The sequence below is a fragment of the Acanthaster planci genome, linkage group LG03, assembly GCF_054643075.1.
Source record: "Acanthaster planci isolate LZ-2023a linkage group LG03, COTS_SCS, whole genome shotgun sequence".
Taxonomy (NCBI): Eukaryota; Metazoa; Echinodermata; class Asteroidea; order Valvatida; family Acanthasteridae; genus Acanthaster; species Acanthaster planci.
The window spans coordinates 9,171,029-9,189,201 of record NC_141779.1 but is presented as its reverse complement, the minus strand read 5'-3'; the positions used below and the strand labels follow the sequence as shown (position 1 = coordinate 9,189,201).

The 18,173-nt window shown below is 39.9% G+C and overlaps 2 protein-coding genes across 6 annotated transcripts in view; both read left to right on the top strand.

Moving 5' to 3' along the window:
- Positions 1 to 1,701, top strand: part of LOC110990437 (uncharacterized) — a 108,022-nt gene extending 106,321 nt beyond the window's left edge. The window contains exon 7 of the mRNA XM_087134618.1: positions 899 to 1,701. Within this exon, the coding sequence (XP_086990744.1) occupies positions 899 to 1,062 (164 nt within the window). The 3' untranslated portion in view covers positions 1,063 to 1,701. The remainder of the gene's footprint in view (positions 1 to 898) is intronic.
- Positions 1,702 to 2,746: 1,045 nt separating this feature from the next.
- LOC110990438 (solute carrier family 28 member 3-like) overlaps positions 2,747 to 18,173 on the top strand; it is a 50,539-nt gene continuing 35,112 nt past the window's right edge. Inside the window, exon 1 of one of the 5 annotated variants that reach the window (XM_087134615.1) lies at positions 2,747 to 2,899. Coding sequence is in view for 3 of the 5 variants with exons in the window: in XM_022255442.2 (XP_022111134.2) it covers positions 9,334 to 9,465 (132 nt within the window). In the remaining 2 variants the exon portion in view is untranslated. The other 4 variants (XM_022255442.2, XM_022255443.2, XM_087134616.1 and 1 more) reach the window with 4 other exon arrangements.

Here is an 18,173-nt window from a genome sequence, read left to right as displayed (position 1 = left end):
TGCTTAATTTTCTGAGCCATGCAGTAAATTTTAGAGCCAAGCTCTGTCTAATTCTGATGGCCAGGACAATTGCTCAGTGAGAAGGTCACGGATGTCTGTTGACTTTTCCAAGGAGATGTCATTTCTTTTCTGTTGTCTCACCATAAATGCACACATTCAGTCTTTAACCCTAACACTCCTCAGTCCTCCAACAGGTGAAGGATTGAGGAGTGTTAGGGTTAAAAAGGCACTTTGCTGCACTGCTAAGACATTTTTATGCATCAGTTACCACGTTTTTGTCCTCACTTGTAAACGATGAATTAGTGGGCTCGGTGGTACTCAATTTTGCAAAACAGTTGTTTGAAACAAGTCACAATTTGGAGGAAAAAACTGCTGCAAGAACTGAATTAGGGAATAGTTAGAACTGGAAGCATATTAGAACTTCAATGAAAGCGTCCTGCTTCACCTGAAACCTCTGACTTTTATGCCATGAGATTCCACTATTTGGAAAAGTATTTCTTGTCCCAGTTGGAAAAAGGGGCTTGGAAACATGGTGTACATAGGTAAATCAGAGTTTCCAACCTTTTTCGGGGATTTCTTATATGAATTAACAACAATGAGACGACCTTGAAGTTCTAGCGGTGGGAGGAAAACCCCAGGGGAATGTTTCGGGTAAAACCTACAAAATCAGGCAAGGACTGAAAGCCCAATCCACTTGTGGACCGAGCCGGGAATCAAACCCGGGCCGCCGAGATGGAAGGCGGGGAAAGAAGCACCATGCCGACCCGACTCCCCATCCCTGATTACGGGGTGGCCATCATCAGTGGGCCCAGCCCAGCCCTAGTCCTCATTGTTGCCAGTTTTAGATCATTTTATTTATCAATGTGTATCGCTTGAAAATCTTACATTTCTAATTTAGGAGTGGAAGGCACTAATGACGTCTACCAGCTCTCCCTATACTCAAATGGTGCAGCCCAGGCAAACTGCATCATCACATACGAGATCAAGGACAACATCAGACTGTTGGATTACAATATCGGGGATGCTGCCTTTGGCATGTCACAGGACTTCATACAAGAGTAAAAAAAAAGGTTTTGTTAAATATTGTTTGGTGCAATAAAGTGAAAGTATTGTTTGAAATTCGTGTTTCAGCTTTGATGAGATTTTGGTTTGAGGTGAAGCAGTATTAACAAAACATGGATGGTGCCTTATGCCATTGCATTATATCATTTTTCTTTATTGAACTTTATTCCATTTTTTTTACCAGGATAGCCCTATTAGTCAGCATAGAACATGAAGACAGTGAAGAAATATTCAGTTTTAGAGATAAAAGGAATAACTGAGGGCAATATCGTAGGTCAAACCAACACACTCAGGTGGGAGCCAATAACCCAATCCACATGTCAGTTTAAAAGAGGTTTGCGGCCAAGAGATGCTGCTGTTCCAACCTGATTCCCCCGAACGAAGTGGGAAATTTTAATTTTGTAGAGAAATGTTTACATGATGTGATGCATTGCAGAGGGCTGTACACGAGACCATTGGATGAACACTTAGAGTGTAGGTGCCATGTGTGTGGCTCATGACTCCAACATCTTGAGTTTTCAGCCCATACGACACAGTCTAAACTGACTATATTGTATACATGCAAGATGGGCAGTGTCAGACTTCAGAATTAGAAAGGTCAGGCGTCTTCCTACTGATTAAAATCGGTTGTAAAACTAACGCCTTGTGAAGCGGTCCTTTTTTTTGTGGGGGAAGGGGGTCAGAGGAGCCCATTTGCAGTGAATTTAGGCTGCACAGAAATTGAATGGAGACACGACATATTGGCATATTGGCATGTATAAACAGTCGAGACATGAAGTACATGTAGTTGCAGTCTACTTCCTTAGCAGATCAAAGATTATTTTCTTTCATCAATTCGCAAGTCTCCTGTATAACCTGATCATCGTTTATTTGAGTTCACCGAGGTCTTTTAAAAGACTGCATTGCCCAGGATGTTTTCTTTTTTTTCGGTACAAAACGGAGCCAGAGTTTAGGGGAAAAAATCCTCCATGTGAATGGATTTGATCTTGATCTCCCTCGCGCATAATGTGTTCACATAGTGAACTGTTAAGGGAGACTTGAAAATTAGATCGACAATGACTTCCATGGGGCCAAGAGAAGCAAAGGTGTTTTCCATGGTTTCCATGGCTAGTCCTTCGGGTCCACCCACGGACTTCGGTGTATTGCCCGTCTGCCTTGTCCTGTTTTTTTCTGGTTAGAAGTCATACTCAAGAGCAAAGGCACATACATTTCCCGGCACAACCCGTGCGCTTCCTGTTATTGCGGCTTTGATGTCAAAGCTTGGAGCAGTTTTGCCGGACTTTGGTGCCAGTAATAAATCTAAGCGCAAATAACTCAACCTTTCAATACAGGGACAATAAAAAAAAACTTGCAATAAACTTTTGAAGAATCAGTTGAAAAATGCTTGAACTTACACCGCCCAGCTCCCGCGTCAAGTTTTAGTTCATGTTAAAGGCACTTCAAACGGCATTTCATTGTTGTCGAACAATTATCCAAATTTGCCAAGCGCAACAGGGTCTCTGATCTGATCTGGTGAACATGAATATGATAGTTCGATGTTACCTATATGTGACATTTGTAAACACTAATGTTTTATTGACATTTCTAGGAATATTGCCCGGGGCCTTTTCTTCCCCACCACGTTCCTGATGAGAAATTCTATCATCTAACAACTCGGTGCTGTATCGTTTTTCAGTACTCGCGTGCTTATGAATTCTCTGCTTTGTAAAAGGAAGCGCTTTGGGTTTTTTCTTCACTATATATCACGTGAAACGTGCACTACAAGGTTCGATTCCATCAACAGCCAGTTGCCAACCTAACGGCCGAAAGACGAATGCCTGCAGTATATTCTCCGTAGGTAAGATACGTTTGGTGACGTTTGTAGGGAATGGTCGGCAGTAGTTCTCGTGTTCATTAATTGACACAGAGAGAGAGAGAAGCGTCAAGTATCTGACGTCAGGAAGCCGATCGGACCCCACGAGATTAAACAGTGCATATACTGGATAATTACAGTGCGACTTAGCGGAAGACTGCCAGTATGGCAAATTTGGTTTCTTGCCTCCCACAGCTGACCGTGACCGTCGCCTAAGTGCTCTAAACTCGTCAGGCTGAATCATTGCCCTGTCTCTTTTGTTTTCCCATCCATCAGTCCTGTGTGATTAATTAATTTGTTGTTTCGCAGACGGAAAATCGGAGCCCGAGAAAAGCGTTGAGGCAAATTCGCCCACCTCCCAAATCCGGATGTTAGCGCACGGTGACGCGTGAAAATTCCGCAAGGCCAGGATGTGGTGATTTTTTTTTTGGGGGGTGTCTTCAACGTCTTCCGTGGGTGCGCAGTACATGTAAATGTATGATGCTTTCGAAGCAGAGATTTGAATGTAACCTGTGCCTGGGTTCGCATCTCTCTCCAAACCTGTAACGGGGACGGGCCATTTTGATTATGCTTGCTCCAAGACGAGGCAAGAAAGCTCGAATATATCAATACAGGTGTACATCTGTATCATACATAGCGCTCCCTGAATAGTGAAGTGTCCATGTACCCCACCTCTCGACTATCCAGGGTGGGGATTATTAGAGTTTTTGAACATCCTGCATCCCTATCTCACCAGCACAAATTCGCGCCACGGTTGTGAGCATATAACAAGCGACCCAACTTATCGCTGCGCACAGAGACGGGACAACAGTATAACATTTTGTCTTCGAAAGTTGATTTATATTTAATATTTTATTGTTTGGGGAAAACATCGCAAGATATTCGTAGAATTTCCAAACACGTCTAGACTGCGCCGAGTGCCGTATATCTGAATGTGAGCTCTAGACTCGGTCGCATATTGTAATAGTTATTGTAGTAACTTGATTTTGTGGAAACTTTGTGAACAGCTCATGCTGAAACTTGGAATTTCTTCGCCCTGTTAACTTTCTTTTCTCGAGTCCACGCCAAGCTTGCTTTTGTGGCGCATCTCAAACAATCGTCTGAGGTTGTGCTTGACAAACGGTGTTTTATTAACTTGAGCACAAGGCATCCTGGTCTTCGCTCACTACTGTAGATGCGTATGGTAATTGAAAATGGGTGGGCAATATCGATGCTTGTGTCATATTCCAACCAGGCATGGGTCGGAGGACCTGTAAGAGGAAACCTTATAGATTCTCTGAAGTTCATTTTGCGATATCTGTATTTCCTCTCTCCCATGTGTTTGTAATTATTGTGTGGATGCCTGAACTGCATGCAGTCGAATTATAATTTCTTGATGACCGCTGCGTGCTCGGACTATCCTCGGAGGGAGGTTGATTCCTATGCTATTCCTGGTGGGTTAACCTGTGGGCCTATCAGAACATAACCATACCTAATTTTGTAGCGTGCTAGCTTTTGGACATCAGTCGGCGAGTTTGATTTGAAACTGTGGTTGTGTGTAATTGTATGCATGTACTACAAAATGCTGACCACCGCACTGCTGCATTCATTTGTGCCCATCTCGCCGTCCATTAGGTTGACTTCCCAGCTCTATCATAGCATTTTGTGTGGCCCTTGAACTGGAGGGGTTTTAAAACAGAAGGGCGGAAGCCACCAACAGGACACTTCCAGGTTGTATTTTTGAGAAATTTAGACAAAACGGAACCTTGCAAATGGCTCTGTGTTCCAATGGAGTGCCAGCATCAGATTCGTAATGGTGATAGGCTTCATTTTAGGGGTGGTCATCAGAGGATGGAAATATAATTAAAAAAAGAATTGGTTAACCAAGCAAAAATTGAAGAGAACCAGGAAGTTGAGAAGTTCCTCAAACTTTGAGAAAGGTGTTAATTTGGTGCGTGCTTTGTACGTCTTAGAAATTTGTGGTTTTCCTGAAGTTTTCTTAAATGGGGGGTATTTTTTTGTCTATGGCGGCTTATTTACTGGTCCTTTAATCGTTGACGTTAATGGGGTTCAATCTCCGACTTCAGTATGATTTTCATACACCCTGTATGGGAAATCGTTTTGGCTGATCTCTGACCAGCACTGTGAGCGGATACGATCGCTAATATAGTGGACCTCCTCGGGCGCATTCGTTATTTTAGGCCGTAACCAATTCTGTTGCATGTTGTAAAGGAATCGCAAAGCATTGTAGGTTACTTGTACTGCCAATGTGGGCTTAAGGAAAGCATGCAATCGCCACGGTGCCCTTGGATGGAGCAAAGACTTCAAATCCCGCTTGCTTCCTGTTTGCTGGAATTCACCCCCTCCCGTTTGAGTGAAGATACGCCAGTCACATCCATCGTTGGATGATGAAGTTCATGTAGGCTTAGAGGCATGACATGAGAGATTGTCCCAAGTGTAAGCGTCATTAAAATTGCAGTATAATATTTACCCAGTAAACGAAAGGGCTCGCCTATCGACCAAGCTCAATTGCAACACCTGTTATGCGGGAATGCACGGTCTGAGTAGCCGGCAAGCTCGATGTACCTGTTGGCGGAATAATATAGATGCCTATAGCCTGCTTGGCTTGATGGATTAGTGTGCGAGTGATCGTTTGAAAATTCATTAGTGTCGACAGTATGACGGTAAGCAGTACGATCAGTTACGCCTGTGTGGGTGAGTGCATGAAAATTAATAATTATTGAATTGAACGGAGGACAGAGAAAATCAGATATTTTGTCTTTATGTCACAACATTGATTTCCATCAAAAGTTTGAAAACGGCACCATGTATAAAATTATTGACTACATAAGAGGACATTAGAAAAACATCCTCATTTTTAAAACAGGTAAAACTGATTATGGTTGGATAATGTGTAGCCAGAAATGCGTCCATTGGACGACTGTGTCGATGGCGTTCCTGTTTTAGCTGGAATGGTTAAGACACCATGCACAAAAAGCAGATATTTATTTTGTTCCGATTGTTTCACCACCATGATGGAACATCCGAGCGCCGCAGTTCCACGACATTCAGGTCCGCGTCTAATGTTTCAGCACATCTGATTCCCGTGTTACATTAACGTAAATATTGCAACATGCATCATAATAGACTTATCCGATCAGACGCCATAACTGCGGTGGCGCCGCACTCACGGGCACATTATTCAGCTTGACGTGCGCGTTCATTTGGTAAATCACGACACCCTGTTTGGTCGAAGAGGCATGTAACGCGCGCGTACCACCTGTTCACGATCATTGTACCACCGCAGGAATGGCTTCTAATTCTGGTTGCCAAACTATAGGAACAGTACACTTAATAGCATTTTCAGTGGAATCGTTGAAGTGCCCCATTGAGACAAACTTTCCTTAACATATGCAGCAAGGTATGAGACGGAGAGAACCACCCCCTGCTTTGTGTTGGTCATTGTCTCGCAGGAATCTGGGGAATTCCTTTCAGACATCTTGGGGGGTGTGTTAAGTAACAATAGTCTGGAATGTGTATAGGGATTGGACATGTTGGGGGGTACCCCTCGGTCTCATTTCTTGCTGGGTATATTCCTTAAGTCTCAGAGCATACGAAGATTGCTTCTAAGTCTGCCCCTTTTTCATTTTCTCGCGCGAAACAGTAATTGCAGAAACTAAAGGTTTCTTTTGAGTAAATAAACTGCCATGGGCATCAGGGACTATGAAACACCATGAAAACACAGCAACAGTTCAACTCGTTTCAGGTCTTGCAGGTACTTAGGGAACCCGTCGAACCTGCAGATTTCAGCTTATTTCACCAACTGTCAGTTTTTGTTCCAATTTTCGTCTATAATTGGACTTTTGAAAAATTTTCTCTGAAGATATATTACCCTGAAAAGTACAAAAAGAAAAAGTAGTTATGAAGTCCATTGCCTTTTTGGAAAAAAATGATATTGCGAAAGAGAGAACTTCAATGGCCCAATTACACCAAAATTCACAGAAAAATACTAGCTGGCAGTCCAATTAAGATGCCACCCTTAATTGGTGTTTAAAAAACTGCTAATTCACAACACTGCGTCGCCAAAAGTATCCTTAGGCTAGGGGTGTATCCAAAATGATGACATCATCGCCAACATGGGACTGTTTTCACGTGATAGATGCCAGAAACTGGCGATTTATATCCTTTTTCCGTTGCACGTTTCCTCATCTCTCCTGTCCTCCCCCTTGTGATTTTGTTTACATTTTTCTCGTTTTCCCCTTGATGCTTGTGCTTCATTTAAAAGCTGTGTTGGCATAGGCTGTAACGCAGCAGTAGCGTAATTGAGGGGGAGCACACATCCCTCAGCTTGAGGCTTGTTCCCCCCCCCCGGGGGGGATGGGGCATTATAGACAAGGAGAAATAAATCTGTAGACACTCCTATTTGGTTAGTGTTTAACTGTGGCCGAACCCATTGTTTATAGCCAAACATTTTACTGTGTAAAGTGGCATGGATATTTTCCACTCTTCCTTTCAAATATGGACTCGGGAAATTTCAGATCCGTGTTTATGTAACCTCCTTTCGAGGAGACAAAATTTACATTTCCGTGAAATAGGAGACCACAATGCAATTCCGGTACGTGCACCGACCTTTGTAGACAAATGTGAAAGCAGACGGAATTACGAAATTATCAACTCGTCTATTTGTTCATTATAAAGTATGGTGTTCTGCTTCGACTCCGCCAATTGTGTCTTAATTCTGGTTCAACTTAACCCTGTTGCTTTCAAACTGTACAACGTGTTTCTCTAGTTTCGTTCATTTTATCTCTGTTTAAACTAAGCACCATTTCTCTCCGTGGAAAGTTCGATGCACCGAAAAGAAAAGCAGGAACAGCTTGTCTTCGCGCGCCTGCGGTGTTCATTAGCAATAGAACTACAAGCTCAACACGTGAACCTAAAAAGATGAAACGTGTAATTTTTGCGTATGTGCTTTTTCGTTGTTTTTACGCACTTTTGATGAAGTTATGATTTGACAGGATGTTCCCATGCTCATTGAAGTGCCCTTTTCCTCACTCTTTCTGTTGATTTCATATGGGCTTCAAAAGACGTTTGGTCGATGTCTGCGCCGTGGATATTGTAACTGATGACCACGTCAGGTCTCGAATTCCAATACTTGGTCTTTACGTTGTGACTGAGTGATTAAGAAGGCTTGTTGTACAATTTTCATACGTTAGAAGGTTGGTGACTTCTCATGTCGGCATATTGGACTACAAAATCATGATGTAACAAGGATTAAATGTTGATTTTTGGACCCCACTGTCGTTTGACAAGCAGTAACGTGGACAATCTTTTTGAAAGGAAACTTCAAAGGGAAAATTGCTCTGCAATTCGTTTTCGATGAGGGGTTCTTCGTGTTTTTGTACATTTCTGTGAGAAATAATAACCTGCAGGCTTGACCGTCGTTTTATAGTGCAACGTAGTTGCACAATAGTTCGTTTGGTGTTTGGCAAATTTCCAGGGACATGGATCCCGCGGCCGCTCTTCAGATCGATCAGCTGTAAGGCCCACCGATAGTTCTGTTCACATACGTGCTGCGTGATCACCGCGAGAAGCCTTATGTTTATTAATAAGCAGTCGTAGGTGTGTTGAGGTTACTGTGTAATAATTGGTTGGCTGGTGGCTGGTTAGGCTAACTGTAATATAGGGGTGTGTGAAATAACTGCGTGTGGGCGTGTGATCTTGGAGTCCTTGTAAATCGAAACACCGTGGGCGACATTCCTCCATGAGTGTACGTACGGCTCAAAGTGACTTCACGCAGAAAGATCACAAAATTGTAGAGGTTGAGGTTGCATGCCTGGATGGGGACGATGCATTCTTCATTAAACTCACAAGTCTAATATTAAGCCAACCACTTCGCATTGCAAGATATATCACGTGCCAGATAAGTAAGGTTGATTTTGTAAGCCAATCTTTATTTATAGATTGAATTCCAATTCATATGCCACAGTGCATTCTTCATGGAAATGATGGTGCTTCCACTAAAATGTACATTTTTTTAACACAGGGGAACTTGAATTGAACTTGCTGGAAAGGCCACATGTCACGAATGCAGATGTCTTGACTGATGGTTTTATTGATTTGGATCAAAATATATGTTTCCCTTACTAACAAAATTTTGGATTTTCATTGCTACAAAAACAAGCCATAAATTCCCCCGGCTTCTTGTTTCCAGATTCGTAGGCCCTCAGAGAACTTTCTACCCCTTAGTCCCCCTCGGAAAGTTTCCACACCCCTCTGAAGAAAATTGACAACGCGGGCGCAAAACGACAACGGCTGCGCTTCCATTCATTATTTGGGCGCCGGATGACGTCACGATTTACTACGAAATACACGGCGCAAAATCACAAGAACGCTAGTTTGGACTGAGTATCCGGGAAAAATCCCCCAGTCTTCCATCCACAATGGAGTACACAACAACGTACAACCCCGATTCAGGCAACTTCTCAACAACGATAGATTTCCCTCCTGAAGATTCCAAATCCTGGGGAAATTTTTCGCCCATGAAGAGTAAAAAACCTGTCTCCAGAGCGCTGGTGAGTACCGGAAAATGTCTGCCCATACCACGAGGCACACGCATTCCATCGACATGCTTCACTGTAGTGCTTGCTGTTTTGCCTTTATTGAGTGAGAGTCCGAGCTTGGTTATACATGTCTTCCATTTCACTCGGGGAATTATTGAAAACTGTTAACATAGGCCCCTATTCTCTGTAATTTTTATTAATACAGGGCATAGGCTAGTTGGTGAAACGGGCTTTGTGTACACGTATGTGCACTTCGTACAGTGCACCGTTGTTAATGTTGTGTGTACCGGAGAATCAATGAATTGGCGCCAAATTCAAACGCGCCAAAAACCGAACAAACCGTACCGCAACTGGAGTTGAGTTGCACAGCCCACCAAGATTAAGATGTTTTGTAAATGCTTTGTGGGTATTTTGGGGGTTGGTTTTGGAATGGTAGTGATAGATTTCTTTTGCAAAGATTACATATTTTTCGTGACATGCATTAGGACCAAATTTTAGGCGACTACATGTAGGTACATTTCTCATTTGTTTGAAGTTGCATGATTTTTGGTAAACCATCATGGCCATCCATGCCATCAGCACTGCATGCTATGTATCAGTCAACATCGACGCGTTCAGCTGTTCAAATGGCTGGTCACAACAGCAAGAACATGTCATCTTGATTGATAAATATTGCCCTACTATGGTTGAATCAAGTTAATATATGTAAGATACTGTAGATCTTTTCTTTTTTAAGGCGTGTTGCACACTCACTGGCTGACAATGCATGTCATTTTTAATGATTTCATACATGACTAATGTTTCCCTCCTGTGACATGTCAGCAGAAAAGCGATAACATGTCCTAAAAAGTAAAATGTGAAATTTTATCAGGAAATATATTGAAATGTTTGCTTAGAAAATATGCTTAGCAAGTGTTATAGGTTTTGTGGACAGGGTGCCAAGTGATCTGTGTTTGGTACTCTTTGCTGAAAAGTGATTGCTCTACACATATCTATGGCTTATTACTTCCAAACATTTACCATACCTTTACCATACCCTTGTATCTGAAAGCAAGGTAGCATTAGTGTACACGATGTACTGTACAACTTTATTTCTTCCAATTTTACATTTTCCCAACATTTGCCTCCCCCCAAAAAAACTTCAGAGCTACGTCATAAAAAAAAATGGGTCAGGATACCTGAAGGCCAGGAGGGACAGAACAGCCAGCAAAATCTTTTGTTTTTTTATACCTTAGTACTACTGTAATTATGGTGTCTGTGTTTACATCCACCATTCACATATGTTCATTCCCTACGCAGACAGTGTTCATTACAAGCGCACATGAGCACTTCATTTTCAGGCAGACAACAGTCTTTGTGCAAGACGTTATAGCGTGAAATGTTTCAATGACTGACCTCGTGAAATACCAGTGTAGAAGCAAAAAGAAATTTTCTGAGGATCTAAACGCGACACCATGAACAACACACAATTTTCCGCCATTAGTGAGATTTTTAAATGATGGTAAATCTTAGAACAGTATAAAAAAGTTGATTTTACGGACCTTTTCTAATAACGAAAAAGTCTACATTGTAAATTGTCGCACTAATTTCATCAATTAATTTTTGATGGTAAATAAATTTTCTGAGATAAAAATCTAGCACCAAATTAAAGATTTGTCCTTAATGCATTGATTTCAGTCATTTATTTTGAATCCGCCCGATAAAATATTTAATAATCAAGTAATTTTGAATCACCCCAAAAGGTATTGATCTAACAGTGCATGAAAATTGAAGGCCATTTTGTTTCCATTTTTATCACCAAAATGGTATATCCAACATGAGGATGATAGTTTTCTGTTAGATTGCACCGACTTCATTAGTACTGATACAACATGTATTTCATAAGGTAGAATCATTAAATTAGTGACATTTCCTTGTCATCACTTCCGCTGCTGTGGACACTGACCGGTGCGGTACCCAGACATCAAGGTCGTTGCGTCTGCCCCAGTACTTGTGCATAAACATGTACATGTCACACAGACATGTTAACATGCTTGTACGTATTGTATACGCAACTGCACTTGGCCCATGACTGGCCACTACGAGAATGTTACTTAAAGGTCTGCCCTTACAAGAGTATGCAAGGGTCTCCTCCTTTTTGTCAAATGTTTGACAAAGCAATAATTCCTGACTTGAAAAATTAAGATTTATCAGGACATAATATTTTTCCACTACAAAATGTCTGGATTCACATGATTTGGCGCAAAAATTTGGTTCATATTGAAACTATTTGTAAAACTTTTATCCTATGGATTCCCTGTTCTTGAGTGCAAAAGATTAAGGCAGTCTTCTAGTTTATATGAATCTACATGTACATGCAGTTCTTATAACCAGGAAGACTCATTTTTGATAGATATTAATCAATTTTTTCCAAAAATAAAATGATTTGGTGTTATTTAAAACCACATTTTTCATTTTTTTTTGAGGCACAAAATCATTGCTTCCGAAAAATGAAACAATTAACGTAATTTGGATTTGTCACGGAAAATGGTGGTCGAGTGGTTAAGACATCTGCACTGGTAAGCAGGAGGTCGTGGGTTCGAGTCCCACCCGAGTAAGCTTGTGAGGTTTTTTTCACAAGCTCTCGGACAAGCACTGAGCATACAGTGCTTATTAATATACGTTGGGTAAGGGCAAAAACCTGTTGTATATAATTAACATCTCCCCAACGCAAAAATACATCTTGAAAAAAAGAAATATTCCGTTTCAAAATTATTTTTAAATTATAGCAACTTGAATTTCCTCAGTGATTCAGCAGAACTGTGGATGAGGAATCGACCAAAAAAGCAGAAATGATGTTTTCTTTATGTACTAAAGCATTTCAAATCCAACTATTTTTTCATTCGAAAAAAAAGGAAATGTTGACAGGTGCAAGTCATAATACAGTCGGCCAATCAAATGTCACTTGTCGAAGTACTTATACATTAAAATCTCGACAACTGACCCTCAGGGTAATGGAGTTATCCCGAAAAAGTATTTATTAAACTGAACCACTTCATCGTGGTACATACCTTCGTGTGTGGCAAATGCCATTTGTTATTAGGCAATCTCTTTTCCGGGTACCCGATGTTAACAAAAAACGGGTACCCGGTTCTAAAAATACCCACAAATGCACACCCTATTACTAATTGCAATTCATGAGATGGAATTCAGATTCAGACCTACGTGTATGTATGTAAAACCCATAAATGACTCTAAAATGCAGGTACAGATTGAAATGGCGAAAAATAAATGAAAAGGTTAACTGAAACACAGTTGCAATTTCAAGGGTTATAGTAAAACACTTGTATTGCACGGTCCATTTACACTGTAAAGCCTGTCTTCCTTTAACAATGTACTGCGGCTGCTTTAATAGTTTGCTAGGAAATCCAATTTAATAACAATGCAAATTGTTGTTGTATGCCGTGGTACTTGCCTGCTTATACACGAATGGGCTGTAATTTGAAAAGTTAGTGGCCCGAGGCTACAGATTTTCCATTTAATGTCACAGTAAAAATTGTTTTTTTGGTATTGTGCTGATGGAAGAACAATTCAATTCAGCATACATGTAGTTTTGGCATACTGTACATGTACTTGTACTTGAGGAATGGTCAAATGTCATGATTCATGAGAAAGCACCTGTAGAACCTTTTATGCAAAAGTTAATTGAGCTGAGGGGGCTGTGGATTCACGGCACACTAGTCTTGCAGCAGCAATTTGTACTCTCTGAAGTTTCATTGAGTTGCACTGTGCTATGCAATACAAGAGACTATTGCAATAATCAATACGACTTGTATCAAGTGAATGAACCAGCACTTGAGTGTCCCAACAAGTAAGATACATGTACTTCCTAATACTATGTATGTTATACAATTAATAAAAACAGGTGCGACAAGTTTTATTAATGTGCACTTTCAAACCAAAAACCAAGATTCTTGGCGCAAGAAACGGGAGAAGTAGACTATTACCAACCATTATATAATCAGTATTAATCTTAGCCAGCTGTTGCTTTGTACCAATGACTCATCAGTCTTTCCATCATTAATCATCAATTTATCATTTAACATCCAATTACGAACAGCATGTATGCACTTGGTCAATTCCTCAACAGCAGTAGCTTGATCTGTAGCTGACCGTGGCTTAAATGAGAGATACATGTACATCTGGGTGTCATCTGCATATGAATATACATTGTACCTCTGGCAGATATGATTCAACTATATCAAATAGTTTACTGGCATAGATTACAAAATAATGGACCAAGGCATGAACCTTGAGGAACGCCATAGGACAAGTTAAAGTTATCAGATTGTGCTCCATTTACTAAAATTCATCGGAACCTTCCCGACAAGTAGGACTAAAACCAATGTAATGCAGTATCAGAAATACCAAATTTTAAAGACAAGCATTTCAGCAAAATATTATGGTCAAACGTATCGAATGCCGCACTGAAGTCGAGCATAACCAGTAGTGTCACCTGCTGCCTACTCATGTTGGATAGAATGTCATTATGTACCTTGAGTAGTGCAGTTTCAGTACTGTGTCGCTTCCTGTAAGCAGATTGGTAAGCGGGATACAGTGAATGAGACACCATGTCATCGTTAATCTGTTCAACCACAGCTCTCTCAGTCAATTTAGATATGAAACTAAGATTACTTATTGGCCTGAAATTACTCAGATCCCAATCCAGGATTCTTTAATACTGGTGATACAAGGGCATGTTTCCAAGAGTAAGGAAAGACAAAGGTTTGAAGGCTCATGTTGACCATGCATGTCAAAATGGGCAAAAGAAATCCAAACAATCTATTAAAAGATTAGTTGGAATTGGATGGAGGCTACATGATTTGACACACGTACTATCAATTAAGGTCATGATATCCGCACAACTAAACTCGTGAAACCCAGAGAACTTGGGAATACAACGATTGTGGATAATGCAGGTACCATTGTCATCAATATTCCTGTAATCGTTAGAACACACATTCAATTTAAGGCGGAAAGTATTTATTTTAGTTTGAAAAAACTGTCCAAGAGAATAAGCCAATTGGAAGCATTGCCATTAACCGGAACACATTTTTTCTCTTGGCAAACAATGAATTCATGACTTTGAACAAATACTTTTGATTATTACCATTACTGTGAATTAAATGGGTATAAAATTCATGCTGTGCATTAATTCATAAAACATTTTGTAATAATCCTCTGTTTCTTGTACAACCTGAAGTCGGACTCAGAGTTCATCTTCTCTCAGCTTTCCTCCTTGGCCTTTTAGATTCCTTCAAATCTTGACTAAACCACGTTTCTAAACCAAATTTGTTCAAACAGAAGATTGAATATTGGAACACCCAATCATACGGGGTAAGCTTTGCCTACATGTGATTACATAAGAGATGCCTTGCACCAATGCACTGTTTTCAGTGGGTAAGAAGGGCATCAAGGAACCAGTCAATTCCAGAGAAGGTGGTCGCTATGCAAAAGCTTGCCCCTAATAGCAACACTGTCTTTAGTCTGGGAAACGACGGAATTCAAAATTCCCAGTGAAAAATGCTTGTACAGTACTGGTACTGTATGTTTCTGAAGGCTCTGTCCTTTATAAAAATGAATCAAACTAAATACAAAAAAATGTCGATTATTGTTTTTAATGCTTTGGTTGTTAGTATCAACTACACATGTACTGTACATGCAGACTTGAACACTGCAACTTGGTTGTCATCCTTTTGTGTGTTGATCTGGCCAATAGGGGGCGCTCTTTTAATCTGAATAGGAAGATTACCATTTAGGAAAAATTGGTGGAATAACAAAGATACAGGTGTATTCAAGGATACATGTATTGTACATGTACATGTAATTTGTTATAGAAACTTGTACATGTATGAATATAAGGATGCCTTTTATATGAGGGGAATGTCTGTACATCTTTCCTCAAGTTAGATCAATGTTTTGTGCGGGTGCAGGGTTATCCACAGTCCTGACATGTAGATTTATAAATTATAACCATCGTTTAAACAATATAAATTAGACATGATATGCATGTTGTAATCAGCCCTCTTGACATCCTTACTGCATCTTGGACAAACACATCACACATTTTTTTTGCAAGAACTGAAGGCCCAGTAAACCAGACACGTACATGTACATGTATACCCATTTATCTTCATAACATTTCTGAGGCGTGTGTATTGATACCTTTTTATTAAGTTGCAGCAACTGAATTCGTCAAAGCCTTCAACAACAAATTGCCTTTTTGAAGAGCATGTTGACAAATTAACATGATCGCTGAATGTGGGTTAATGAGTTTCAATTCCTTAATCTGATTGGTCAACAGAGTGAATAGCATACATGTACATGTACTTGTACATGTAGCGGCAGACTATTGCATCCTAACTTGAAATTCACCATCATATTCTTAGAAAATAATTTACATGAAAGGCATTTCCCAAAAATTTCTTTTATGAGAAGCTTTAAAATCTTATTTTTGTGAATACAAGTAACTTTATTCTGAGTTTGATTCATTTCAAATATATAAATTTGGTCATTAAAAGTGGAAAGTTTGGAAAATGGGTAATGGAGTCAGTTTTTCTGCTGGATTGGGCATAAAATTCACAGTCTCAGTTACGTTACAAAACTAGACAAGTACATGTAGTTTCCTCAAATGAAATACAGCTGAAACAAAGTATTTCTGTTATTGCATACCAACAAATATTTTGAAGTACAGTCCCCTGAGCCCCCAAAATGCATTTCACCTTCATGATTTACATGTAATTCCAAAGGGGATGCATGTACTTGTACATGTATATTATACTGTACATGTGTAAAATTGACTTGGAACTGTTGCATAACTACTTGATACATGTAACTCACAATATGAGGCAGCTTTGGAACTTGTTTAAACTTTAATCTTGAAAAAAGGGGGAAAAGTACTGAACATACAGCTACATGTATACATGTACATGTATGTTGCACAATGCACTGTACGTTGGACATGTAGCTTGCTGTGTGTGCGCATGTACGTGTTAATCAGTTTAAAGAAAAATATCTTAATATGGTAGCCAAATTTCACCAAGGTTTTTTGTTAACTGTCTAGACTCTTTAACAAACAGAAATCCCTCTCAAACTTACCGAGATCCAGTGTAAATATGCTTTATGATGTTTTGTGGGGATAAAATACCTACTGTACATGTGCAAGTAGCTGGTATGCCATCTAAAACCTGATGGGAAAGGTCAAGCGCAATGTAGATTGTACATGTACCAGGGTTGTCTGAACCCCTTGATTTAAATCACATGATTTTTTTTGGGGGGGGAATCAGTGATTTAAATCAAAATGTTAAATTTTTAGGTAAAAAGGCAAAATTGTTTCAACCCTTGGATGTCTTTTTGGCTCATTGGAAATGTTTCAAAGTTTTGCACATTTTAAACAGCAAATCACAAATTTAATCAAATTACTCTATTTAAATTTCTTAATTTAAATCCAATTTACATGTATTCAATTTTGTCACAAAATAAATAAAAGAAAACTATTACACATGCAGCCAATTTGCTTGCTTTTGGATAGACATTTAAGCCAACTTGTCTCACATTTTCATAAAATAAAAAAAAAATGATTTAAATTTTAAAAAAATCTGGTTTTAATTAAAAAACAAAAAATCAACAACCCTGGCATGTACACATACAATGTACTGTACAAGGTCCCAATTGGTGTGCTCGGGTCATTATTGTCTGGTGCACATGAGTTGAATGTTAGCCATGCATTGTATGGTGGAGTGAATAGTACATGCATGTGTACAGGTAATTCTAAAGATGACAGGTACTGAGTGTTGAGTACGCACCCTTACCTATTGTCATTCAGATAGCAGATAAGTTACAGGAGGCTAGCTTTTGTGTACAGAGAGGTGCATGTAGGCCAACCGAAGTTGTCAGACTGTACCATTTATAAAGAATGAGGTGTTCCGTTACATGTTCATGTATACACCTCCCTTGTTTTTAGTGCTTTTGCTTTTCTCAGAGCTACATGTAAGAAAAACAATTTCCATCATGGATGAAGTCTGTCGAGGAATGACATTTTACGAGTCGTTGCAGGTCAGAATACTTGAATAGTTGCAATGATAAAATTTCCCTGACCCCTTTTAAAAATGGTTGAAGGTGCTCAAACTACAATAGTTGACCAATCCCTTGGCCTTGGGATTTTTTTTTGTGTCCAAGTATTGGATTATGCATGCGGTTTGATACGCAAATACCCGTATGATTGAGCTGATAGGAGGGGAGGTTATTATAAGGAATTGGAAACCCATATAGTTACACACACTGTAAGTGCAGCTCTTGGATCACAGATATTACAGTACATGTAGGAGGTGACACTCATTAACAGGTGAATCTGGAATGGTCACAAATCGCACCCTTTCCATCAGGACCAGTTGTCATAGGCTTGCAGTGTGGATGTAAATAAGAGAGCAAAAATTTACAAACAACTATTGTACCAGCAGCCATAAGGATTGTCAGGATGGCCTCCAAAAGTGCAAATCTAGATGAAGAGATTCTGCCAGTTGTAAGTTTTGGTCTGGAACATTGTAGCTTGCTAATTTTTTTGGTATCCATTTGTAAAGGTTTTGTTGGGGGGGAAGGGAACGGTGCAAATTTGACACATTTCCAAAACAAAGTCCAAAATCTGCTACATTTTGCATTTTAATCCTTTTTGTTTTCTCCAC